Raw genomic sequence first — 26561 nt, 5'->3', positions numbered from 1 at the left:
AGATATGTGTATAAAGGTACGTTTCTTGCACTGAAGATATTGGTTTTGGTCCATATGGGTTGGCGGTAGGCCACTGGTTAAGGGACCTAACACACCAGACGGAGGAGTCTGTCTACTACGACTGGACTTTGGTTGGTGGGGTTGGCATCCCAATTTTTATTCACTCTTCATCTCATGTACCTCTTGTTCTTTTGCATCCCTTTTTTTTTTTTAAATATTAATATTATCTTTTTATTTTTAAAATATAAAATATACAAAAATCGTTTATCAAAATATTTTTTAAAAAGAAACAATCTCACCATTAATGATGAGATCTTTAGAATATTATTTGGGTGATCTCACTTGGTGGCAAGCTCGTCCTTAATCTTATAAAAAAAACCTTTGTAAATACGCAGTCCCTTCGACCTTTTTAATTAATTTTTTTATTTAAATTTAACTTATAAAATTTTTTTTATGAGTTTTTGTGATGGGTAGAAATTTTTGAAGTATTTTTTTGTTTGGTTAATAAACCTTTTAATGAATTAGTATTATTTTCGGATTATGTCAAGACTTGTCTTTTATCTTCGATAAAAGTCTTTCAAGCCTTGAAAGGTTTATGATGAGGAGCATACCAAGGCATTGGGTCTATCTACCATGGGAATGCAAATAACTCACAGTAAGGATTTGAACTTTTGCCTCATATATAGCATTAAGGAGTCTTAATGCCTCAAGATACTTCGTCTTTGTGAACCTTTCAATAATTATTGGAGGTGAGAGACAAAACCTTGGTATGATCCAGAAACAATATTGACCCATTGAGAGGTCCATTAGTTACAGACTAATGATACTTCAAAGATTTTTTCTACAAGAGTTTGACCAACTCTCAACAAGTTTAAATTAAAAGGATTGTCACTTCGAGAGTTTGTAAAAAAATACATTTAAACTTGTTTAAACCTATCTCTAATTTTTCAACTTGTTGAAACTCAAATATTAATTTGATAATTAACATATTTTACTTTAAGAAAAAATTGTTTTTGAAGCATAAGAAAAATAGGAGAGTTTAGATAAAATATGAGGCATGAAAATTTGACTCGAGTCAAACTTAAGGTCTATTTTTTATATAAATTTTTTATATAAAATATGAGGCATGAAAATTTGACTCGAGTCAAACTAAATCACTAATGCAATAACAATTAAATCGACGACCAAAACTTAAAAAAATTTACTCAACTAAATAATTCAACCCAAAATATAAAATTTTAATATTTATATTTAATACAATAAAATACTTATTGTATTTATGGTAGGATTTTTAATATAAATACTTTTTAATGTGTTGGAAATTTTTTATCTTAGTCTTTTTTTAGTGAATTTAGTGTAGTATATATATATTTATAAAATTTTAATTTTAAATAAAAATTCATCTAAAAAAATTAAATATGGACAAGTCAGGCCAAGCTCGAATTTATTTTTCTTAAATCGAGTAAAATTTAAGAAAAAAAACTTATTTTTTAAACTAAACCCGAACTTGTCAGCTTCTAGAGAGGGGAAAATTTTTGAGATAGGTGAGATCAGTTGAACAAATTGTTTATTCATACTGAGTTATTTTCCTTAAACAAATAATTTAAGTAAAACTGGCCACGTAGACCATCATATTGAATTAAGTTACTTTAATGTATTTATAATATATTTAAAAATTTTAATGATAATTCAAACTACTCTCATACTAAAATTTTTGTTATAATAATATATTTCTTTTTCATGGTAATATTTTTTATGAATAAATTATATTAATTTTATTTAAAATTATATTTCAATCATTAAATTTTCAAAAATAACGTAATAGTCATTAAATTGTTATAATTTTTATATTTACGGAAGAGAGAGGAGAACAATGAAGATATGGGATTCTTTTTCTTTCATTAACTTTGGGTTCCATTGTTGCAAGAAGGTAGAAACAAAAATATCAGTTAATTTTATAATTATTTTTTAAAATTTTTTACATATATATTTTGAAGTTTATTTTTTTATAATTTATATACTAATTCTTTTTATTTTTTATGATCTTTTAAATGTTTTTATATTTTTATTTAATTTTAATAATTTATATATTTAATTTTTTTTAAGTTTTAAGAATTTTTTATAAATTTTAGTTATAAGAAAAATTTTCAAAAGTAACAAAATAACTATTAATCCTTTAAATTAATAGGCCATGTCATCTCTTGATAGAAGTTTTCGGACAGGTGACCAAAGTGTAACAATCTAAATTTTATATAACTAAAACGTAATTTTAAATAAAATTTAGGAACATATAATAAGAGGACAAATATAAAAATATGATCACTTATAAGTACTAAATTGTAATTGCTTACTCTATCATAATTCTAAATGGTAATTATATTTTACTAGTTATAAGTTACACCAAATCTATATTTATGTTATAGGTATTATTTACTAAATTATTTTTAAAAAAAATAATATTTTATTTAAATTCAAGTAATTCTTTCATCATTTTAGATTTAAATTATTTTTATGTTCGGGTTAAATGATTTTAAGTTGTTGCCTTTTTTATGATAAAATTAAATGAAATCATATTTGAAATGATCATATCATATTCTTTTATTCGAATCAAAGTTAATATATTAAATTAACACTTTAAAAAGATAAAATTAGTAGTAATAAAATCTTTGGCCTTAGTGTGAATATTGTTATGGCGGCTTACGTTCTTAAAATAAACTAGAGATTTTTGAAAACCACATATTTAGAACACATATATGTGTTTAAAAACAACATCTAATAAATAATAAAACGTTAAAACTGTAAGCTTTGGTTGAGTAGTAAATTTAATATTTTACTGACCTAATTTGTGCGGATTCAAATCCCTTATAAGCATATTTGTTTTGGTTTTTGTTAAAATGAAAAGACTAAAATATCATCGAATAATATGATTTCTTTTATAATTACGAGAGAATATTTGTTTAATTTCCTAACTGAGTTGGTATCTAGAGTTTTATTAATAATTTAAATAGGTAAGTAATAATATATTTAATCATCTAAAATCTTGGGCCTTAAAAATTTTCTAAAATAGAACCCCATGTGGTGGCCTAATGGTCAAGAGTTTTCACCGCCCTAGATGTAACCTAGGTTCTAGTCGCCTTGGTTGCTCGGACTATACCCTGTTATTGTAATTCAAAAAAAAAAGTCTTAAAATATACATTATCTTCAAGGATTAGTTGTAGTCTAACTACTTCCAAGGAGTGATGGCTATAATATTTTTCTAGTAGGGTATTGTTTGATAGCATTAATTAAGAATCGGAACTGGTGAACTAAGCAAATAAGTATTGTTTTTAGACACCAAGTTGGTTGAGATGTTGCCATCCATCCTCCACCAACATACCTAAACTAAACATTGAATTCGAAATTTTATTACCGAGTTGAACCAATAGAGATGTTACTTAGTCTTTGATCATAAACATGTTTCTACATATAGACAACAATCATGTTAACCTAATGCAGTTGAGGTATATAAAATCATCTGTCATAAACACTACCAATCAAAAGAATCTTTCCAATACCAACATCAACTTCCAAAACAACTCTTTCTATTACGATTTGGATAGCATGAATTTTGAATTAAATAATATCAAAATTTGGATGCTACAACACACATGTAGTGTAGATTGTAGAAGCATAACAAGTTAGAGCATGAGTTGCAGATTGCAGTTAGGCTGCTGCTGCTGTAGGATTAGATCAAGTCCCAAACTCCAATTAAAGAAGCCTAAGATGTGTAGTATCATTCAACTGTTTTATCTGCCACCCAGTTTTCCAAGAATGCTGCAGAACAGTCACGGAAGAGTCTTCTATGCAGATCTTATGTGACATTATGGAGCTGCACCCAAGGAGGGCCGTGATGAGGCATTTAATCGGCAGGGAATGTGTAAAAATGCCAACACAAGAGGCTGAGGAGGTGTTGGTGCAGGGAAGAGAGGAAGTCCTGACAGTTAAGTTAGGAAGGCCAGGCTGATTATTGGCTACCCGAGGAGACATTTCATCGTCAGCATCATGTTCGATCATATCCGACACAGTTTTTAGCCTGCTCTTACCAGATTTCTTCTTTGGTTGTCCATGAACTGAGTTGTTTTGAGCACGGGTGCTGTGGTTTGTAGATCGTCGACTCTCATTTTGGTGTAAGAAGAATTCAGTTCTGAACTTTTCAGGAAGACCAAGGACTTTCCCATTCAAGAACTGAATCATTCGAAATTCCAGTTGTCTGAGAGATTCTCCAGCAGGTGCAGAAAAATCATGTTGGTATCTTTCCCTTAGACTCAAAACTTCAGGTGTATATATTTCTGATCTGATGCACCCTTCCCAGTGCCCCATATTCAGATCCATAAGTGCATCAGAGGATTGTATCTTTGCTTCTGCAACATTCATCTCCTGCATGATTTTAAAAGATGTATAAAAGTAGTTAAGTTTATCAAAATGGGAATGCATGAATCTCACCTTATATAATCATAAATCATGCATGAGGAACCTGTGTATTCGCAGTCATTAATCTTTATTAACTTTGCACACATCAGAGAACCAATCCCTTCCTAGCACATGACCTCACTCTGTTGTTTGATCACTACTTCAAACAGGCATCATATATACTATATCGACCCCGATTAAGAAGTTGTATATCAGTAGATAGATTTGATTCTCTTCTTTCTCAGTTTGCTCAGGGAATATTCTTATATCGAAGAAAATAACAATTAAATCCTGAAAATTTCCTTCTAATTAAACGATTCTATAACCCTCACTTACTTGAATTTAAAAAAGAGGCATTTACCTGACAAACATAAAGAGCCATCGATCTAGCCCGATCCAAGGGAGAGCAATAGATGGCATCAAACCTGATCCCTTGAGAATGTAGGAACACAGCCAATGCCCTGGCTTGGCGTTTCCCATTAGAGGTCATAGCGGCAGCGTCATATCTTCCACCCACAATATCAGGCCTCAAATCCAGCTCACTCTCTCCATGGTTGATCAAATAAACCTCGATCAGCATGCGATCGTCATCCGAAGGAAAATTGCGGGAGAAAACCGGAGGAGGTGGACCAAACGCATTGAAAGGGTCCCACCCTTTGGGTGAGGGACCCATCCGAGGAGTACCAAATGAAGAAAGCTGGGGAGAAAGGGGGGATGTGGATGCATGGCGAGGTGACATTTCGGGTTCTTGTTCGACCACTTCCTTGAGCAAGCCATTGTTTTGGGGTACCCTTATCTTGGATCTTGCTTCATTGTTGTCTTGTTCTTCCTCCTCGGCTTCGTCTTCTTCTTGTCCGGCTACATGTTGGGATTCGGTGGAGCCCATTTTCGAGTAGGTTGTTGTAATGATCTGAAACAGGAAGAGAAGATGAAATGGAGGGGGTCGTGGATTTGAAACAAATACATGGAGCAGGAGTTATTGTTGGATGGGTCGGGTGACTGTTTTTTAATTTGATTTTTACTTTTTCTTTTTTTTTAAAGTGATTATTACAATTAATATTTTCTTTTTTTATAAAGTGAAAGTAATATTTTTACAACCGTGATCAAACTGGTTAAGTCATCAATTTATTAGTCTAGTTGATTCATTCGGTTTAATTAAATAAATTGTTAAAAAATTATAATACAAAAAACTTAGTTCAATCGATTTATACTAATTTTCAAATCAATTGGTTTAATGCCTTTCCCCAAACTAGTACCCTAGATTTTTGGTTCAATTGGTCGATCTAATCTAATTCAAACAACTCGAATAGTGAAAAAAACTATCCATATACCAAGATTTGAAGTGAACTAAATTAAAAAAAAAAAAGTAGGAAAACATATTAATTTTGGAATTATTTATCATTTCAGTTTTCATTTGAAATTTTTTACTAAAAATGTCATCTATTCCTCCCCTTATTTTAGACATGTATATATCATTAAGAGAATTTGGAGACGGTTTAGTTTTAGAGGAGGAAAAAGGTTATTATATAAATAATTACTTAAAATAATATTAGTTTATAATTAATTTAATAAAAATAATCATAATTAGTAAAAATTCACGATTGACCATAATAAAATAAATAATAGGTATTATTTTATTTTAATAAAACATATATTATAGTTTATTTATGGAGTGTGACTTGTGAGGATATATACTATATAACAATAACTAAAACACTTTAAATTAATTAAATTGATTAACAACAATTTATTTATATTAATATAAATATAAAAAATTTCAAGAAAATAATCAATTAACGAATCAACTTCAATATTGATCCTAAAAAATATAAATAAAAATAATTTTTGTCGTTTAAGTCTCTGCTTGATTAGCATTAATATTATTGTCAGTGTAGAAGGACGTGAGTTCGAATGTATTAAAGTATATCATCTTCCTATTTAAGGGTTGGAGATGAGCCATAAGTAATTTTAAACATTCTATCAAAAAAATTAGATATGATGAGATTAATGTTCATTTCGAATTTGATATTCTCATTTCTGATCCCAAATTTTCTTTCCGTATTGGGCCTCAGAAACCAAGGTTTTCATCGCTCTTGGAAACAAATCATTAACTGATGCTCCCTTCAAGTTCCTAGATTTGGTTTAACCGGCCTTGAGGTTTGAAAGTTGTGCAATCATGCAATGGATTACTATTATGCAGTAGTTTTCTATCTTTTTATAAAGTACAATTGTGACTACAACCAAACAATTTGTTATGATTCCTGTACCTGGTAATCAGGATATTGCGTTTGATCCCAAGTCACTTAACTATAAAGTTGCATGTCTCGACATTTGGGATGAACCAGACTCAAGCTATAGGACCAAACAGATCGAAATAGACTCGTATCAGACTCCTAATTGGAGATTCTCCGGTAAGTCTTTCATTGCCCAAATCCATACGGAATTTGATGGTGGGGTGTTCTGCAATGGCGCCATTCACTGGCTTAATGTATGGGGCAATACTTCTCCGTATTTCAACGTCGATGATGGAGATTGGCCGATGCCCGATGAATGGGGAGGTCATCTTGGAAGGTACTGTCGATACTTTGGGGAATATATCGACCTCCAACAACTGGATTTTTTGTTTATGAGGTTGAGAGTCATACATGTTATTGCATATTCCTGAGAAGGCTTCAAGAAAATTTGTGATTTCGATGCGGATGAAAAGGGCAGTATAAATTCGACATTACTCACCTATTCTTGGCCTGCTCACTTCATTCAAACTCTTTCTCCTCTCTGAACTTAATCTGAAGATTATTTATAACATCCTATACTGGTTTTTCTTGTATTGTACTATTTTGCTCTGAAGCTTGAATTTCCGGAAGATTTTTTTTTTTAAATATGGGATTTTGTAAGTTTATTAATTCAGTGATGTTAATAAATTTATTTTTTAAAGTAAATTCATTAATTTATTTCATGAATGAAACTATACAATTGAAGAAAAAATAATAATAAATAGTCGTAGATGGTGAAAAGATAAATTCCATCAACACAATAAAGGCTTTAGCATTAGCATCAATAGAACATCATGACATGTTGACAATTGGCTTTATCACAACCAAGCACAACATATCTATAGTGATTGCAAGCACTTAATACGATAAGAAAATCAACTCTGAATAGTCCAAACGGTGAGCAAAAATCGATAAAAGAATTGAGCATTTACCAAACTAGAAAGGACGACAACAAAATCATCTCTAAAATCACTTGTAAAAGTAAGGTTATATGCATAAGCATGACTAAAAAACGTGCTATAAGAGCAAACAATAACGTTTAAAATTGAAAACTTATTAAATAATAAAAAAAACATATAAAACATATTAAGAAATTGACGAAGAGCCACCCACTTTTCAAGAAAAATTATTGGTGACTGGTGAAGTTTTAGTGAATGACGGGCGCCATCATCTGCCTATCACAACTCATCTACTTATCTCAACTTGTGAAGACAACAGAGATACCTACAAAATAGATCTGCAAATTGAAACGTGAGAGAACATGTAAAATGAATGAAAAGAGAAAAGAAAGAAAAATAGGAGAAAAAGATAGTTAATAACCAGCCCGGAGATTAGCATCATTGTTGGCCAAAACAAAACATCCAATAAACTTAAAGTTGAAAATTAAGTATTTGCTACCTTTTATATATATAAAATTTATGTAATAAGGATGTTTTCAATTTTCACTTAAATATTAAATTTTTATGATTTTTTTGGTTATGTAAATTATAATTTTAGTTGTCCACATTTAATTTAAGAATAGATATGAATATCTTTTTAAATTTTAGTTGCTCAACCCATCTATCTTTTTTTTTTTTTCATTTCCCGGTTTTTGTCATTTTAATTATCGGCGATCAATATTAGGGTGATAGGAGGTAAGCCTTTTTTTCCTTTTTGTCCTCTCTATTACAAAGCTTGTTATAGTTCATTTTCATCTACCCTTTTACTGCAAATTTAGGGAGACAAGATGTTTGGGAGTATGATTAGGTACTTTTCAATGAAACCCAAGCCGAAAATGAAGCCAATCGAATTGAAAACGCCGCCAGAGCCAACGCAGACCATAACCAGAGTCATCTTTGACATTCTCAAGGAGCATGGGTCCCTCACTGTCGTTGATACTTGGGAACTAGTAGATTATAATGTGTATTCATTGTGTATCTATACTTGCTGTTTCCAAGTCTAATTAAGCCAAGCCCAAGAGTGAAGTAAGGGCAGTGCAGTTTTATTGTTGCATAATTTCGGGGTCCTGAATCCCATGCATTATTGTCTTCTTCATGCTTTGCTTGCCTGTGCTCGACATAATGGAGTAGAAATGTGTTTATGAGTTCAGGAGGTTGAATTGAGAGGACTTAAAGCAAGAGGGCACATGAAGATCGTGCTGAGGTGGATGAGAGAGAGGAAAGATTAAGCTAATATGCAACCATGTGGGGCCTAACAAACAATTTCTGTATACAACTATGTTCACTAAACCAAGCATCAACCACGCGAGCTGTCAATAACTCCTCAGCTTCTACAACTAGTTTTCCTGTCTGCAATGCCACCGGCTTCAAGACGTGTATTGTTTATTGCAGCACTGTAATACAATTGTTCTGTCGTCATGTTGTAGAAACTTTACTCTCTTTTTCCCATATATTTTCGATTTTATTATCATTTCCACCATTCAAACGGCTCTATAAATCAGTTTGAATTCTCATAGATTGTGTGTCCTTGGATCTCTCTCATTTAAATGCCCATGACAGGTTTAAACTTGGAATATGACATCAAACAAGGACTTCAGCAATGCAAGTCTTTTGACACTCTACACCAGTAAATAATTCACAGGTGTACCATGGATTTGCCTGACCTTTAAATTCTGAGAAAATGGAAGAATTAGAACATGCAATTGAAATCTCCAATTACAGTACCCTCTAGTTCCGTGAAATGGAAGAAACCCAGTGCATCATGGATTTACATAACAGGAAATGGTGTGATGCTAGTTAACATATTATTCTTCCCATGTCTCCTAAAGCCAGTCAGGTTAATTCACAAAGATGAGATATTAAAGGCTACACACAAAAGTTACTCAGTTTCTTTGGTTATGATGGCTAAACAGAGTTGGGAGTAGAGTACAGGCCCAAATGTCAATAGCGTCGACCACCAGCTGTGGACAAAAGGACCCGCCCTCCTTTCTTTCCTTTCTTTCCTGTCTCATTCATCTTAGGCGTCTGCAAATTTTCAGCAGCCTTTGCTCTAGATATCACATTGGCAAATGATGGTGTGGCTGAACTTCTAGAGCCTGAAAAAACACAAATGCGAGCAGGTTAGTCCAGGGAGGGCTTAGGTATTTAAGAAACCGATTACTAAAACAAACACGTCATATGCACAACTGGAGAAACAGGACACTTTGATCATATCCTTGTCTAGAATATCAAGCAGCACAAATGATATTAAATATCAGCATCAGAGAATTACCAGCTGCACCAGTGGAATCGGTTGCCCCCTCATTGTTATGCATACCATTTCCTTCCTCAATTTTCAAAGAAGGAGAATCATGTGCAGCAGCAAAACCAAGCCTCGTGACATTTGAAAACAGTTTCCTCTCCCCAGTAACTGGGGGACTTGATGATATGACAGTAGAACTTCCAAGGGCTGACAAAGGAGACCAAAATCATTATATACAGTAATGATATATTCATGCGTTGAAAAGTTTTAAGTAGCAAAGAATGAACTTGGCTACAACAACCTTTACATAGCAAATTTAGATCCCACCAATCAGAAAACCATTGCAACATGGTACAAGTTCCTCATAATGTTATTGAGTCCAGATGGACCAAACATGACCAAAGATCCCACAATAAGATGCAACGGATGCTAATAGGACCAACTGCAACATATTGTACTTAAATAAACACAGTATTACCTTCGAAGTCATCCATAGAGAATGTGGGGGAATCATTGTAAGAGCAGTGCCCGAAATTAGATATCATAGGTGTAAACTGTACTGCAGCAGCAACTTCAGCCTTGATTTTCTCCTTTTGCTCCTATAAATAAGAAAAAAAAATCTGAATCTAAAAGCATGTACAATTTCAAGTTACACCTTCTAAAAAATTATTAATTATTAATACAATTAAAAGAAAAACTTTGAACTACAATTTGCGACAAATATAGTTATAGCCCTTTGACAATTAAGAAGCTCCCTTTTGACTCCAAACTTAAACAACTTTGAACACCGTAATGAAGTGAATTAATGTTGCAGATTTAAACTCAGTCACATAATACAAGACTTTGATTCCAGCCAATAAAATTAAACCTTGCACGTTGCAAATGTATTAAATGAAGCATATATAAAATGGTACCTTTCTAGCCAGCTGCTTCCTCTGTTTTTCACGCTTCTTGATCTCATCCATAAATGGATGCAGAGCATCAGGAGGAAGAACACCACTCAAATCAATTTCACAAAGCTGAAATAGAAGGCTACTTTTAAAAATGATAAACAAAGCAAGATCTGGAAGCGATAACCTATCATGCTGATATAAAATCCTACCTGAAAAGTTGTTGTTAAGGAAAAATGACTTAAGTAACGATAACGCCTCCGAACTGCCTCAGATTGAGTGATAGTTTCCAACTCTAAAATCCTACCACTTACTCTGAAAATTCAGAAGTTCTAGTTAAAAAGACAAAACTGAAACACACTGGCAATCAAAAAGAAAATGTCATAATGCACTTCTTTTTAACCATTTGGAAAGAAATATATACATGAGTGACAAAGGAAATTCCAACAGCTATACAACCTTAATTAGCATGCAACACACAAGAAAAAATGACACCAAGGTTTAGTATTTTTTTCAAATGCTCTTCTTTTTCTTTCAATTTTCCCAGTCAAAGATTCCTACTATTTAAATTTCATTATCCAATGTCTTAATACACATGGTGGTTGATAAATCAAGGTTTCCTCAAACCTGTGCGGAAGTGAACCATAGCTTCCGTAATGGTGTAGGAGACACTTCACATTTAAAGGATGGAGAATGATGTGCTGCCCGTCCACTGCCTGAAAGAAACTACAAAGCGTAAATATTTAACACATAAGACCAGTGGCGAATCTAGAGAGGGGCTAACAGGTAAGGTTCATTGGCCACCGACTAAATTCTTATTAATTTCTTTCTATCCCTTATATCTTCTTATTTTATTACCAAAAGGCAGGGTAAAATTATGTCTAGCACCCTCAATTTTTATTTTGAATTCCCTTCAATAGAATTTATAATTTATTTTATTAGCTTAATTTTCTTTAGTGCCTTTTAAATCAATCAAATTGATACATTTACATATTATGTTGATATTTTTTGTTATATTTTCAATAGGGAAAAACATATGAAAAAAAATTAAATAAGAACAATATCTAAAACAAATTTTACTTTTTACTTTTTTAATGTATAAAGCATTATATTTTTCTTTTATAATATGAAATTGTTCTATGTGTATTTTAATTACTTCCAAATATTACAGTTTTTTCTTCCTTTTTTTTTGAAAGAAATATTACAGATTTTTAACATTTAAACTTTAATTTGTATTAAAAAATTACACATGCAACATAAATTGTGGTATTTTAAAAAATGTACCAATGTTTCTAACTTAGCCCCTGCTGACAAGTTATACCATCATTCATGATAACCAATATCAGCAAACACAAAGGCAACAAGTACTGAGAATTTTTACCTATAAACTGATTCACGATTAAAAAAGCTCTTTCCTTTCCCAAAATATATGAAATTGCAATAAGAATGGAGAAATATAGAAATCAAACTACCATCTTAAATTATAGTCACCTGATAGAAACTGTAAGAGTCATTGTCCTTTGCATCTTTAGAGCCATTGTCCTTTGCATCTTTAGAGCCACCTAAGCACTCTTGCAAATTCTTGCTTTCTTCACATGATGAATATAAAAAAGTGCCTTCAGCATCTAGAGATTCAACTACAACAGCACTTTGATCCAAACCATTCCCTCCATTTGAAATGTCTGCTCTTAAGCTATGGAGACGCTTATTGTGCTCATCAGCCCCAGAAGGTAGTTGCCTCCCTCCAAAACTATATGTATCACCATTACCTTTGAAAGCACTTGAAGTCTGTCTATCAGACTCCACCTTAGAAACAGTGTTTATACAAGCTTTATAGCTATCAGTAGCTCGGTGCTCATTCCAATACTTCTTCCTCTGTTCTAATTGTTCCATTGCAGCACAAACATATGGAAGCTTTTCTAAATCATCAACAAGCCCTGAATCTGCCCTAGCCAACCAGCCATCTAAATCTGACATGGCTTGTCTGACAGACAGATCAACATCTGAAGTAAATGTGAACTTTGAAAAGGGGTCATATATGTCCTCACCAGACTGCATGGAGCTCATCTCTATTTTATTTTTCCGAGATGGAACAAATGAATCTTTTTGTCGCGTTAGAAGCATAAACTCTATAGTATCACCTAGACAATGTTGTCTAACATCCTCAATATAGATGGTGTACAGATCCTTCTGGGATACCATTACAAAACATAAGGGGCATCTTTTGAAGCACTCACGTTTCTGATCCTCCTCACCCATTAACAAGTATTGCAGAATACACGGGAAGCAAAAAATATGACCACATGAGGTTATTTGCGGGCATTGAGGATGTTCCAAACAAATTGGACACTGCACTGGAAATGGGGTAGAATACCTCACACAAATAATATCCTCCCATAATAACATCTTATCCGGATCCATCGATTCAGGCATGTAATTTCCAGTATCCAACACAACAAACTTGAAATTTGCCTGAAGGAACAAATCTTTGTTATAAGGCTTTATCTTCCGCTGCCTTCTTGGAGGATGTCCCCGTGGCTGTGGACGAGAGCGAGCAATAGGGTCATAATGAAAATTCAGCAAGTGGTTACCATTCATCATCTGAGTTCTTCTCCCTGCTGAATGTATAGCACTTCCATGAGCCACCGTACCTTGATGATTTCGAGTAGAAACCACATCTTCGGATATTTTCCTTCTAGAATGGAATTTTTTCCCCCTGTTTCCGTGTAGTGAAGTTGTCTTAACATTTGGCGCGTCAACTTCACTCAACTGATCCTAACAGATAAGAAGGATAATTTGAACTTATTAGCAATGAATGGATAAACTTTTACTCCTTAAACATCATGAATCTTCCATTCCAATGTTTGAGTTCCCTAATAGTTGACAAGGACGCATAACAGTTGTAAAGTTTTACCATTTAACCCTACCTTTTCGTTAAAATAACAGAATTCAGGAGGGGTAAACAAAATGGGATCCACGAGCAATAGTATGAAACTTACCTGTTTGGAGGATCCACCTGAACCGTGTGCATCGGAAGCCAAGGGGCCTGCCATAAAAAAATGTAATTTTTAGGTTTTAATAAAAAGGGAAAAGAAACTTTTATTACGACTTAGGACAGCACTAAAATGACAGAAAACAAGAAATCCAGATTAGGATTCGAGGAAGAAGTCAAAGAAACCAAGAAGGGATAAATATGGAAGGGGGAATACCTGGAGGAGAAGCGGAGAGAGGGAGAGGATCAGAGACGTGGAGAGATCCAAAGGAGATGGGAGGAGAGGATTGGAGGTTGCCATGATTGGGATTAGGGTTTAGAGAGAGAGATTGGGAAGACGACGCTGTGGAACCTTGAACTTGTGAGGGCAAGATGTACATGAAAATCTTCAAAGCTGGGTTTGGGGATTGGGGAATGGGGAGTGTGGTGTTCGGTGATTGCGTTTGCGTTTTCAGCCTACGGGGCTTATTATTGAGGAAAGGTAGGGAGAGAATCTACCGCATACTGACCGAATTTAGATTTATAGACTCTGCAATTACTCTAACACCCTTGTTATCTTTGTTTATTCCTCCAAACCCCCGGGGGATGTGTGTAGTTACAAAGACGGAATGGATTTTAAGCCCCTTATTCACATCTTCACCCCGACTAGTCCAAACACAACCTGAGTGGCGATTTCCTCTATTGGGGACTGCATATTCTTTGGCTTTGGGATAGAAGTTTGTGGAATTTGATATGGAAAGCCAAATTACCTCAAAAATTAAACTTTTTCTCTCGTAGTATGGGTTACAAGCCCTCCCTACTAAATAATTTATGGTCCGCCGGGGTATGGATATATTGGATCTCTGCCCCCTTTGCTCTAATAACCAAGAGAGTATTCAACATTTACTTCGGAACTACCAATCTTCTAAACAATTGTGCGATTCTATCTATAATTACTTCAAACACATGCCTTTGCATTAGGAAAATTGGTACGACCAGCATGAGGTGAATATCTCATCTAAAGCTTGGGTCAAAAGTCCCTACGGATCCCTTGGCCTACCTTATTTACTTTGAAATCTGGTTGTATCAGAATATATTGATTTTTGGTCACAATAAGATAATAGGGAGTTTCGTACAAAGAGTCTTTTTGAGTGTTAGTAAATTTGTGACTTTTTTTCCCTTCTTTTAAAGGAAAAGCTTCCCTAATTTTATCTGTCTCTTAAAAACCTCTTCAGTGTGGATGATTTAAACTAACATAATGTTATGCGCCTTGGCGTAGAATCTAGTCACAGGTCTAGACGAGAAAAAATTCTTGCTTCGACCTATGGTTACTCAAAAATACAGATTCATCCTTGACTGAAACCCCCTCTCAAAATAGCATTTCTTTTGATAGAATAATTGCTTACCTCTTTATTTCATATTGGCAGCCTTTTATAGACTGTTAATAACAAATGAAAGAGTCTTAATTGACATAAAATAGAATTCCTAACTTAGAGTTTATGAAGGAAACAAGAACCTAATATAGTAAAACTAAAACTCTTAGTAAAACCTGATATATTAAATAAATAAATAAAACTAAAAACTCCTATTGCAATTAAAGTGTCCATATCATTACTCCCTTTCTCGGAATTGAGCTTGTCCTCAAGCTCAAATTCAAAATAAACTTCAGAACTTATCCAAAATCATCTATCTCATCATCATCTTGCTTGCCTTCAACATCTGGTACTTCTATCCAAAATAACCTTTTACATTTGTGTCCCATGGAATAAGACTCGTCACAATTATAACACAGCCCTTTAGCCCTTCTTTCTGTCATTTCTATCCGTGTCAATCTCTTAATAAAGGGTGCAGAAGAACCTATTTTGCCGTTGTTCCCTGTTGGTTCTATTGTTTGTCCCCCTCCCTTTGCAATGTTCTGAGTTGTTGGAATGATTGAATTGCTGTCAGTGTTTTGGGAAGTTGACCAGTTTAGATTGGTTTGAGATAACATCTTGGAAGAGACTTTTTGTTTACGTTCCAAAGCTCGAGCCATATTCATTGCAACTCCAAGGTTTCTCGGTTGTTGCATCTCAATACCAATTCTAAGTTCCTCTACCAATCCAGCAGTAAAAAGGTTTACTTGTTGTCGAGGTTTAAGATCAGTAGTCCTAGCAAGTAGTGATTGAAATTGGCGTTGATATTCTTCTACCGTCCCAGTTTGTCTCAAGTTTGCAAGTTCCCCCAAGGGGTTATTACTCATAGGTGGCCCAAACCTGATATGACAGCACTCTCTGAAGCGTTCCCAATCCAGATTTGCCTCATCTTCTTTGATTTGATCAAACCATAATTGTGCCTCTCCTAAAAGATGGAATGAAGCTAGGCTAACTTTGTCTTCTTCGTTAGTCCGTTGATTGCCAAAAAAAATTTTGCATCTTTTTAACCATCCTAAAGGATCTCCAACCCCATCATAAGTGGGAAATTCCATCTTAGAGTACCGTGGCACCATGACCCCACCATGTTGTGAATCTGAATTCCTCCATTGCTGCCTTGTTCTTCATTATTTTTTTCTGAATCCCCTTTCGTTGTCTTTTGGACCGAAAGAGATAACATCGCCACCTGCTCCTCTAATGCTTGTTGCCTTGTAGCCATTTGTTCCATGAATGCCTCCAACCTGGCTGTCAAAGTTTTTTCGTCACCCATGAAGCTGGCTCTGATACCAAGTTGTTATGCGCCTTGGCGTAGGATCTAGTCACAGGTCTAGACGAGAAAGAATTCTTGCTTCGACCTATGGTTACTCAAAAAGGCAGATTCGTCCTTGACTGAACCCCCTCTCAAAATAACGTTTCTTTTGATAGAATAATTGTTTACCTCTTTATTTCATATTGGCAGCCTTTTATAGACTATTAATAACAAATGAAAGAGTCCTAATTGACATAAAATAGAATTCCTAACTTAGAGTTTATGAAGGAAACAAAAACCTAATATAGTAAAACTAAAACTCTTAGTAAAACCTGATATAATAAATAAATAAATAAAACTAAAAACTCCTATTGCAATTAAAGTATCCATATCACATAACTTGTTCAACTTTGAGAAATCTTGGTAAAACGGGTGCAGGTGCACTTATTTGAAACCATAATGGTAATTAGGTTGTTGGGGCTTTCCTTCACATCCCTAGAACAACTAGTGTAGAAGCGTAACTATGGGCTCTTAGAGATGGTCTTACCTTAGCTTCATAGTTAAATATTTTGAACTTTGAGATTGGAGTTAGTTCTACTACTAGGATCATTTTATGAAAAATATTTCTAATTATAATTTTTTTTATCTCCCTTGATTGATGAGTGGAGAATACTCTTCCATCCTATAAGTTCTAGTTCCTTGAAGCATGTCTTTCATAAAAGGAACAAATGTGAGCATACATTACCACAATTGCGGAATAATTTTCAACCTTCTTCTCCCTCGAATGTTGTCTATTTTAATGACTTGTTTTGTATTTTCTCTAAAACACCTGGTTGTTTAAATCTTTTACTTTTAGATGATGCCCAAAGGGAAGTTATGTATCGAACTTTAAGTTAGTAGATTCATAAAAGCTTGCTCCTTTTTTGACAAAAAAGAAATTCTTCCAACCAACAATGTCATGTTAATTAAAGTTCTTAAAAATGTCATGCGCAATTTTTTTATATATAAGCTTGTCATACACAAGTAAGAAATCTTTTCAAAATATATTTATATAATTTTTTTATGATTCCTCGATTACTGAGCACAAGCTTAATGTTAGTAGTTTGTTCTTTTCATACCAATTTTTTCAAAATATGCTTTAGAAAAAATATGGTGAAAAAAATGAGCAATTGTTTCCAATTGCTTCTAAATGCAAAAGAACTGGATTGAAGAATTCTTCATTGTCTAAAATTGAAACAAATGAAAACCTTGAGAACTTCACTCCTTTAGGAGAATTGGATACTCAAATGAAATCTCACATAAAGATGTATATGTGTTGAAAAAATTGATTTAGAAAATGTGTTTGTTTACACAGTAAAAAATTAATTCTTTTTTCTAAAATTGAGCCTTTGTGTTATTTATAACAATAAATTTTACCAAATTATTATATATGTTTTCAGCTTAGTGGTTTTGGTCGTCTCTTGAATTTCAATCGATACGATATTATTCGCTATTCTCAAACCCTTAGTTTGCCTAAAGTGGGCTCTAATTCACAAACCTATCACACGATGAAAACCTTTTAATCTTCCAATGGAGAAAATTAATTCTCTTTATGGGTAAGAAATCTAACTCGAGTTATCACGAAAATGGAATTTATTTGAGAGCTACAAATCTCACTATTTTTTGATAGAGTAACTACACTCAATATGATATATTTTGACTTAGCCCATAGCCCCTATTTATATGACAAATTCACAAGAGTTCTACTTGAACAAGAGGAGAAACATCAAAAATATTTAAATAGAAAACACATACAATGCCATTGGGACTACATGGTAGGCAATGGCACACCCCTTCTAAGAACCTTGGGTGCTGCCACCTATCCCATTTTAAATGGGTTTATTGGGTTCATTCATATATTGGATACAATTATATATATTATATAATCTTTAAATCAACTCATATAATTTATTCAATCTAATAATCAATTTTTTATTCTCAAAATGTTATCAATTCACTCAATTAAATTATGTTTTCAATCCAATTCTAATTTCGTTGAAGTCATATGACCTTACCAAACTAGAATCTATGCATAAATAAAATTTAATTGTCTCGTTTCATAAAGCTACAATGTCTAAATTTAATTTTTGCTTTGAACTTCAATTATTTAACTATAATAAATTCAATAATAATTCAAAGAAATTAAATTAATCACTAAGTCATCACTTGTTCCTTGTGAGAAAATCATTCATTATAAATAGATGCAATTTATTTATCTATTTTTCATTTTCATTCATTTAAAGCATCAATTCTAATGCAATTTATATAAGGTTGTGTTGAGCTAGCAAAGAGACTAATAAGGCATATATAATTATGGTTCAAATAATTTGTAATTAAGTTATGACTCTCTGTTTGCTAATTACAACATTCTTTAGTCATGGAGACAATCCACAAAGTATCATAATTGAACTCTCTCTTATTATATAACTAAAAGAAAGCAACTTATAATTTTGATTGTCCAATAACCTTGCCATTAGTGTGTTACCTGTTGAAAATTCCAATTTAGAAAACGATTTTCAGTCACAGCGAAAGTTTAAAATTTTTAAAATCGAGTCGTTTTATGATATTTATAATAATAATTTTTTTCTCGAAAAGTACTTGTACTTTCAATCAAACGACCTTCTTTACTATCATTGTACATTGAATTGCATCGAGTGTGGGCTCAAGCAATACGAACCAAACACAAAACAAGATACGATTTAATTACTTTCAGTAGGAAAGTAATTGTCTCAAATAGAATCTGGTAGAAATTGTAATTCGCAAAAAATAGAATTTATTCGTAGAAAATAAATTCTCACTACTTTCTGGCAGAGTAACAATATATGAAATTTGTTTGTAAATAACTCTATTAATGTCATCTATTTATAGGGAGAAATAAGAGAATCCTAGCTCAATAAGTGTTGCATTGATAATATTTATTTAATAGAAAATATTCCATTAGTTTAACTAGGGGAGTAATGGGTGGCACACCCTTGTCAATATTACTAAGGTTGTCACCCCTCTCTTATGATAAGAGGATTTAGGTCTTTCTTGTATTGGGTCAAATTATATGTGCTTCCTAAACTTTTAATCAAACACTTTATAATTTAATCCAACCTAATATTTGTTTTCTATTTCCCAAAATAAATTTTATTTTTTTAAATTAGCTAAATTAATTTCCCAATTAAATAATTTTCTCAACACAATTCTAATTCCATTAAAGTCATAACAATTTTACTATAGAAGAATCTATGAGAAAATATATTTAATTTATATATTCAATGGATTCACGATGACTAATTAATTTAATTCGATTCCAAACTTCAATTATTTAATTATAATTAATTAATTAATAATTAGAAAACTTTAAATTAATTCTCAAGTCATTTTTATACGTAGTGAGAAAACACAATCATTTGTGATTGCAACCCATTTCTCTAACTTCATCATTTTCATTTATTTATGTTCATTTAGTTCTATACTCAATTCATTTATGGTTTTAACGAGCTAACAGAGAGACCAATGAGACAAATATAATTAGTGCTCAAATAATTTATAATTAAGTTTTAACATTTCGCCTAGTAATTATAAACTTTTTTAGTCACAAACCCATTTTACTATAGTATCGTGACTGAGCTCTCCCTAATTACATACCATTATGAAAGCTACTAATCAGTACTTATCTAGTGACCTTCTAATAAATGCGTTAACCTCATAAGACATTCTTAATCTCTTTGGAATAAATTTGTTCTCCCAATATGATTCTATTCTATCTCATGGTAATCATTATTTCTTAATGAAAAGGCAATAACTATCCAATAGTAATCAAACCATTTATCACAAAAATAAATTACCCGTAGCCACATTTTCTTTTCATCTATCATGTAATGCCGATGAGAAGATATCATTTGCCCTTTAGTCGGGCTATAAATTTTATTATTTTGAATCATTCTACAAACTACAAAAGACGTATACCCAACTCACCAGCTTTTGGTTATTTATCTATTTGAACTCAAGCTTTTACTTATATCAAAGGCTACAAGTCATACATATATAACCCATCATCCACTCAGGATTTAGGTATGCCACACAATGAACATCACAAGTGAATAAATCGATAAACGAATTTAGGATTTATTCTACTTGGGTATTGTATAATGTATTGTCAGTCCAGTTAGTACATCTAAGTCTTTATCTTCTAGAAATCATTTACTTTGATGCTCAAGAAAAAAACGTCTCCCCAATTAGACTTTACAGATGACATATTAGTCTTTCAATTGGCTTGCTTATTTCTGATTGGACTAAGGACGTGTTTTGATTATGTACTAATATAATATGTTTTTCTATATTATGATCTTATCACATAATATCGCTTAGTATTAGTTAAACGTTAGATAATTGGTGAGCCAATATTTTCTTCCATTTTGCTTTGCATGCAAATTGTTGAGGACATTATATAAAGAATATTAATGTAAATAATAGATTATTTTATTAACCAATTTGTTCGAAAAATACAAGTATACAAACGAATATACTACACCTAGGGCACTAAATCCAACAGTCTTCCACTTGGCTTTCTGAAGCAGATGAATCATATTTCGCATTCTCATACACTCTACATATTTCTTAAAACTCCTAGCTATCGGAGTCTTAATAAATAGGTCTGCTAAATTTTCCTCTAATGCGACTTTGATTGTATTCACTATTTCGTCTATTATTGTTGCCCTTATGATGTGATACTTTCTATCAATGTGTTTTGTCCTTTTGTGGTTTTTGGTTTCCTTGGTGTTAGCTATTGCTGCATTGTTATCATAATACCAAGTGATAGCTTTTCCTATACCAAAAAGGACTTCATGATCTGTAAGGAACTTTTAAAGCTATATTACTTCTTTTGTTGCCTCAGAAGTAGTTACATATTCGACTTTCATGATGGAGTTAGCAATACAAATTTGTTTGACACGTCTGCATACTATGGACCCATTGTTTAAGGCAAAGACACAACCCAATGTTAATTTCCTTGAATCTTGACACATTTAGAAGTTAGAATCGGTATTGTAACACCCCCTAACCTTAAACTGTCGCCGGAACAAGGTTACAAAACATTACCAAATATATCAGACAATTTACGAATAATTCATAAATAAATTAACATACATAGTATAATTTAATCATTAAATCCCTGTAATGGACCCTCAAGGCCCAAAACACGTATTAGAAGTGGAACAAGACTTGTTCGAGCACTCCAAAAATTTTTCCTAAATTTTTTTTTGTGTGAACTCAATATAACCCCTTTATAAACATCTAACCTTCCCTGCAATTTCAAACCACAACCAATCTAAAACCAATGGCACAACCAAAACAATTTATACTTAAGTACACCTAAATCATAACCAATTCATTAACACAATAATTTAATAATTAAACATTCATAAAATAATTCAAAGTTTACTAATAACTTCATTCATTTTCCATTCAAACTTAATACCAAATTTTATAGTATACTCTTTACGATTTCACTTAGACTAAGTTCAAAACATTACAAGCTATCCATACTTTATAACCAAAATCATATGACCCATGTATATAACCTAGGTACATGTCACATTTACCAAAAAAGAAAAGTACATCACCAAAGTTGTGCTGAAGTCGGGATTGATTTAGATGCTGAACTGGGACCTTTGACTTCTATTGACCTGCGCACAGGAACAATCGTACGCTGAGTATGTCTATACTCAGTGGTATTACCATTGTTGACACCATTTTTTTGATGGAAAACGGGGTCGACTTGGATTTTGAAAACGAAAACGAAGATGGAAGTCGCCACCAATCCTTTTTTGATGAGGTGTGATCGGGTCACCTCGAAAATGGTTGTTTTTAATAAATAACTTAATTTTATAAAAAAACAACGGTTTTGATCTACGAAATTTAGAAAAATGAGTTCGGGAGTCAATTACGTACGAGGAAGGATTAGCACCCCCGTAACGCCCAAAAATTGGTACCTAGTAGATTAATTAATGTCTTGATGTCGAGAATTGAAAACTTAAAAAAAAAATATATACGATCCCTTGTATCAAACATTAAAAATTTGGGAAAAGAAGCATATTTTATGTTGATCGAGAAAGAGAATCGTATCCAGTAAGTTAGGACACAATATCTCAAATTCCCAATATACAAAAGAAATGCTTGTTTTAAAAGTGTTTTTAGCTACCTCGGATTTGAAAGTGAGGCCACAACCAGTAAGTTAGGATGCGATTCTTTTTAAATTCCGAGATCATTTAAAACTTGAGTTTGAAAGATTCGTGTATTTAGATTTGTTGCGAAAATCGAAACCCAGTAAGTTAGGGTACAACATTCCCAAATCTAAACACGAGATTTTGCCTATTTAAAAATGTAATTTATGCGTTGAAATAAATTAATCTAACATGAAATAATAAAACACGATGTTAATACCCGTAACAAGACGATATTGAATACAATAGTGCAAAATAATACGAACAATTGCAACGAAAATAAGATAAATACAAAGTATGAATTAATAACATGCGAGATAGCAATGTATACAAGCAAATAAAATTAAAGCATTCATTCAAATCAATAACGAAAATGAAATAAATAACTAAATGAATTCGAATATAAGAAAGTAAAAAGATATATGTGTGTGTGCATAAAATTATGAAAATGTAAAAAACCTATGTACGTAAAGATATATATAAATGTGTATGTGCATATTTATGTGTACGTGCAAAGTTATGAAATATATAAAATATAAAGGTAGGTATTCGTATATATATTTTATAGAAAATAAAAGCGTACATATATATTATGTGCATGTATGTATTATAAAGTATATAAAGGTATATATATACAAGGGTATATAAATAAGTAAGATATAAAGTATATAAGTATGTATTTTAAAAATATATACAGACATGCGGCTGCATACATAAAATAATAAAAGATAAATACATATACATCCATAAAAATAGAATATGTGTATTCGTGTATTAAGGTATAAAGTATAAAAAAGTATATATATAAGTAGCTATACACATGTAGGTAAACTTGAAAAGTTATATGTGTGTACGTGTTATAAAAATATGTATGTATATATATGTAATTATAAAATGTATGAAAATGTAAGGATATGTGTATAAGTATACATATATATATAACATAATCCACAAAACAGTATAAATGGATGAATGACAAGGCAAATAAGAAAAATAAAAGCAATAATAATACTAATGATAATAAAACTAATTAATTTTAAGATAAAAACAATTAATACTAAAGAAACGGGACTAAATTAAAAACAGAGCAAAACCCCTGGGAGGTAAGTTTAAAAAAGGATCAGATTAGAGGGAAGCCCAGAATCGGAAGGACTGAAAGGGCAAATAGACCCTCAGTCCAAAACACGCGGATCATTGGGGCCCGACGGGTCAACACGCGGGTCATGCTCAATACGGCGCCGTTTTGGAGCCACTGATCAGACTCCAAACGGCGTCGTTTCACACATCACATAAGGGTCAAAAGAACCCTAATCTGGCAGCCACCCATTTACTCTTAACAAAAAAGAAAAAAAAGAAACAATAATAGAACAGAGAGCCCGAATGCTCTCCTTTTTGCTCCTCTCTCGGTCTTTAGGCTTAGACCTCCGTCTCCGCCTCCATGGCCAGTGGCCGGAGTCGCGCGAGAACGGTCTCTCTCTTTGCGGCGTCCTCGAAGGCTAAGCCTTCTCAACCGCGATATCAAAAGGAAAAGGGATGAACCGCCTCTTTCGGCCCAACTCCGACGACGGCAAGGGTGGGGTTCCGACACTAGCCCATCAAAGCAGTAAGGTATTTCCTTTCCCTTTCAGTTCCTTTTACTTTGTTGAACAATTGCAGAGAAAAAAAGCAATAAATAAAGATTAAAGTGAATAAGAAACAAGAATAGAGAAGAAAAAAAAACGGGAGTCAACCTTTTTGATCTGTTTTTCTTTTTTGAATTTGAAATGCAGTGTCCCCCCCTTGTACAGAGGTATTGTTTGGCTTTTTATAGCCAATTTACATTGTATTTGATTGTATTTTGATGTCTTCCACTAACTGTTGCGTGCTCCTACTTTCTTTCCTGCCATTTTCGCAGGTGTTGATGGCGCTAGTAGCGGTGGGTGGCGATGGGACAAAGCGATGGCAGAGGGATGGGCACGGCGCTAGGCTTGGCTAGGGTTTCCGCCCTAGTCTGACTGGGTTTGGGGCCGGTTGGGCTTATTGGGCCGTTTGGGCTCTGCCAATTGGGCCCGGGCAATAATTGGGCTGTACAACCATAATTCAAATTATATAACATTAATAAATTATAACATAAACTTGTAATATAGAAAATCATAAGAACAAATTTTACAATCAATTTAATATTTTATTTAATAGTCTATCAAAAGTTATCATATATCAACAATTTGTATTTTTGATCAATTCATGAACATTAAGTTCATGCTTTCAAATCTCATATCTCATTTTCACTTCACATATCAATTCATAATTTCACTATCTCATTTCTTCCATCAACTCATTCAAATCAAGATTTATTTATTTTTTTATTTCATTAAAATACCCCTATTAACAACACTCGAACTTTGACAGATACACGGATTTCAACCAAACACACCAGAATAAATAATCCTCCCAAACACACTAGAATAAAATAATCCTCCCAAACACACCAGAAAGACATTAAATGCCTTTTCAGATAATCCGAAGAAATAAAGTAACATTAATATCTCCTCGGTCAAGCCGAAAAGTCCCCTGAACTCTTCTAAATCCTATGGCATGATATCCGACTCAGCCCAACTAGTCAATAGGGTATTCAAATCATTTCTCAATTCAATCTCATTTCAATTCAAAACACACCTTTCAATTTAATCACAATTCAAGTTAATACAATTTCCACTTTCTAATCAATAAACAATTTAAATACTCAAACATATTCATACTTTATCTCAATTTCATTCATGTCAATAGTAATACTTACCTTATAATTTACTAACCATACATAAGAATTTAAATATAACATTAACTAAATAGTAGTTTGAATTATAGTAATACAAACCCGAAATTCGCGATTACTCCTCGATGATATTCTCTTTTCCTTTCTGTGCCGATGCCTCGGGTTCTTTATTAGCTACGAAAAATTAAGATAATTTTTCACTATTAATATAACACCAATTTATATTAAATAATTGAATTTCTATTCAATTTCTATCTTAATTTCAATTTGATCCTAACTAAACTCATTTACTTTTTCTAACTCAATTCACACTTCATTTCTATTAAATCTCTTGCCATATTCAACTTGACTATCCAATGTTCATATTAAAACCCTAAATTAAAATTTATTTCAATTTACTCCCTCTAACACAAAACTTATAGCTTCTTTTACAATTTAATCCCTTTATCAATTCTAACTAGAAATTATATCAATTAAACCCCTAATTCATCATTTTGTTCAACATGAATTATGTTAAAAAACCTAAGAACTTCCAAAACTTCAACTTAATTTCAACAAAACTTTGTTCTAAAACTTCTAAAACATCAAAATTAAATAAAAAGGACTTAATTGACTTACCAAATTAAACTCCAAGCTTTAAAACCTTAGTTTCTCCTTTTTCTTTTCTTTCTTTCTTTTTCCCACTTTGTTTCGAATTAGCTTCTGTTTCATTCTTCTTTCCTTCCTTATTTCATTTATGTTCTATTTATTTATTAGTTTAATAATAATTATATAATATTATAGTAAATATCTATTTAATAAACAATATATGTATTACAAATATACATTATCATCACCCTACACTTGTCTTGACTTAATTTAATTTATTTATTTTATATAATTTAATATTTTAATATAATAAAAATCTATTTACTTAAGTAAAAAATAATTAAATAAATTTATTAGTAATGTATAAATATATGCATTACACTTATATAATTTAATCACCATACATTTGTCTTTATTTTAATTTATTTCATAATATAATATCAATTTAATATTATTATTAATATTACTATTAATAAATATCTAATACAAAACCATAATAATAAATAATGATAATAATAATCTAATATATTACTTATGCATAAAAATCAAAGA

The 26561-nt window shown here is 32.3% G+C and overlaps 2 protein-coding genes across 3 annotated transcripts; both read right to left on the bottom strand.

Annotated features, from left to right (window-relative positions):
* Positions 1–3515: 3515 nt before the first annotated feature.
* Positions 3516–5432, bottom strand: LOC107897317 (uncharacterized). Its single transcript, XM_016822744.2, has 2 exons — positions 4811–5432; positions 3516–4416 (listed from the first exon to the last, which is right to left on the bottom strand). Exons 1-2 carry the CDS (start codon positions 5333–5335, stop codon positions 3748–3750), a joined length of 1194 nt encoding a protein of 397 aa, XP_016678233.2. The 5' UTR covers positions 5336–5432; the 3' UTR covers positions 3516–3747.
* A 3910-nt stretch (positions 5433–9342) lies between these two features.
* LOC107897319 (RING finger protein 10) lies at positions 9343–14610 on the bottom strand. Of its 2 annotated transcripts, none has more exons than XM_016822746.2 (9): positions 14002–14610; positions 13792–13838; positions 12284–13567; positions 11420–11508; positions 11005–11107; positions 10817–10921; positions 10381–10501; positions 9933–10109; positions 9343–9756 (listed from the first exon to the last, which is right to left on the bottom strand). In XM_016822746.2, exons 1-9 carry the CDS (start codon positions 14162–14164, stop codon positions 9602–9604), a joined length of 2244 nt encoding a protein of 747 aa, XP_016678235.1. In that variant the 5' UTR covers positions 14165–14610; the 3' UTR covers positions 9343–9601. The 2 variants fall into 2 exon arrangements, with proteins under 2 accessions (XP_016678235.1, XP_016678236.1); XM_016822747.2 differs by having other exon boundaries at positions 12284–13561; positions 14002–14431.
* Positions 14611–26561: the final 11951 nt, after the last annotated feature.

The sequence above is a fragment of the Gossypium hirsutum genome, chromosome A10 (assembly GCF_007990345.1).
Source record: "Gossypium hirsutum isolate 1008001.06 chromosome A10, Gossypium_hirsutum_v2.1, whole genome shotgun sequence".
Taxonomy (NCBI): domain Eukaryota; kingdom Viridiplantae; phylum Streptophyta; class Magnoliopsida; order Malvales; family Malvaceae; genus Gossypium; species Gossypium hirsutum.
The sequence above is the reverse complement of the archived record's forward strand: the minus strand, read 5'-3'. Positions and strand labels throughout refer to the sequence as shown.

Excerpts from the sequence above, each read along its gene's own strand:
- LOC107897317 (XM_016822744.2), bottom strand. The coding sequence starts at position 5,335 with ATGGGCTCCACCGAATCCCAACATGTAGCCGGACAAGAAGAAGACGAA. Across the intron at positions 4,417-4,810 it reads TGGCTCTTTATGTTTGTCAG|GAGATGAATGTTGCAGAAGC; the intron begins GTAAATGCCTCT and ends AAAATCATGCAG.
- LOC107897319 (XM_016822746.2), bottom strand. The coding sequence starts at position 14,164 with ATGTACATCTTGCCCTCACAAGTTCAAGGTTCCACAGCGTCGTCTTCC. Across the intron at positions 10,502-10,816 it reads GGAAGCAGCTGGCTAGAAAG|GAGCAAAAGGAGAAAATCAA; the intron begins GTACCATTTTAT and ends TCTTATTTATAG. Across the intron at positions 9,757-9,932 it reads CGATTCCACTGGTGCAGCTG|GCTCTAGAAGTTCAGCCACA; the intron begins GTAATTCTCTGA and ends GTGTTTTTTCAG.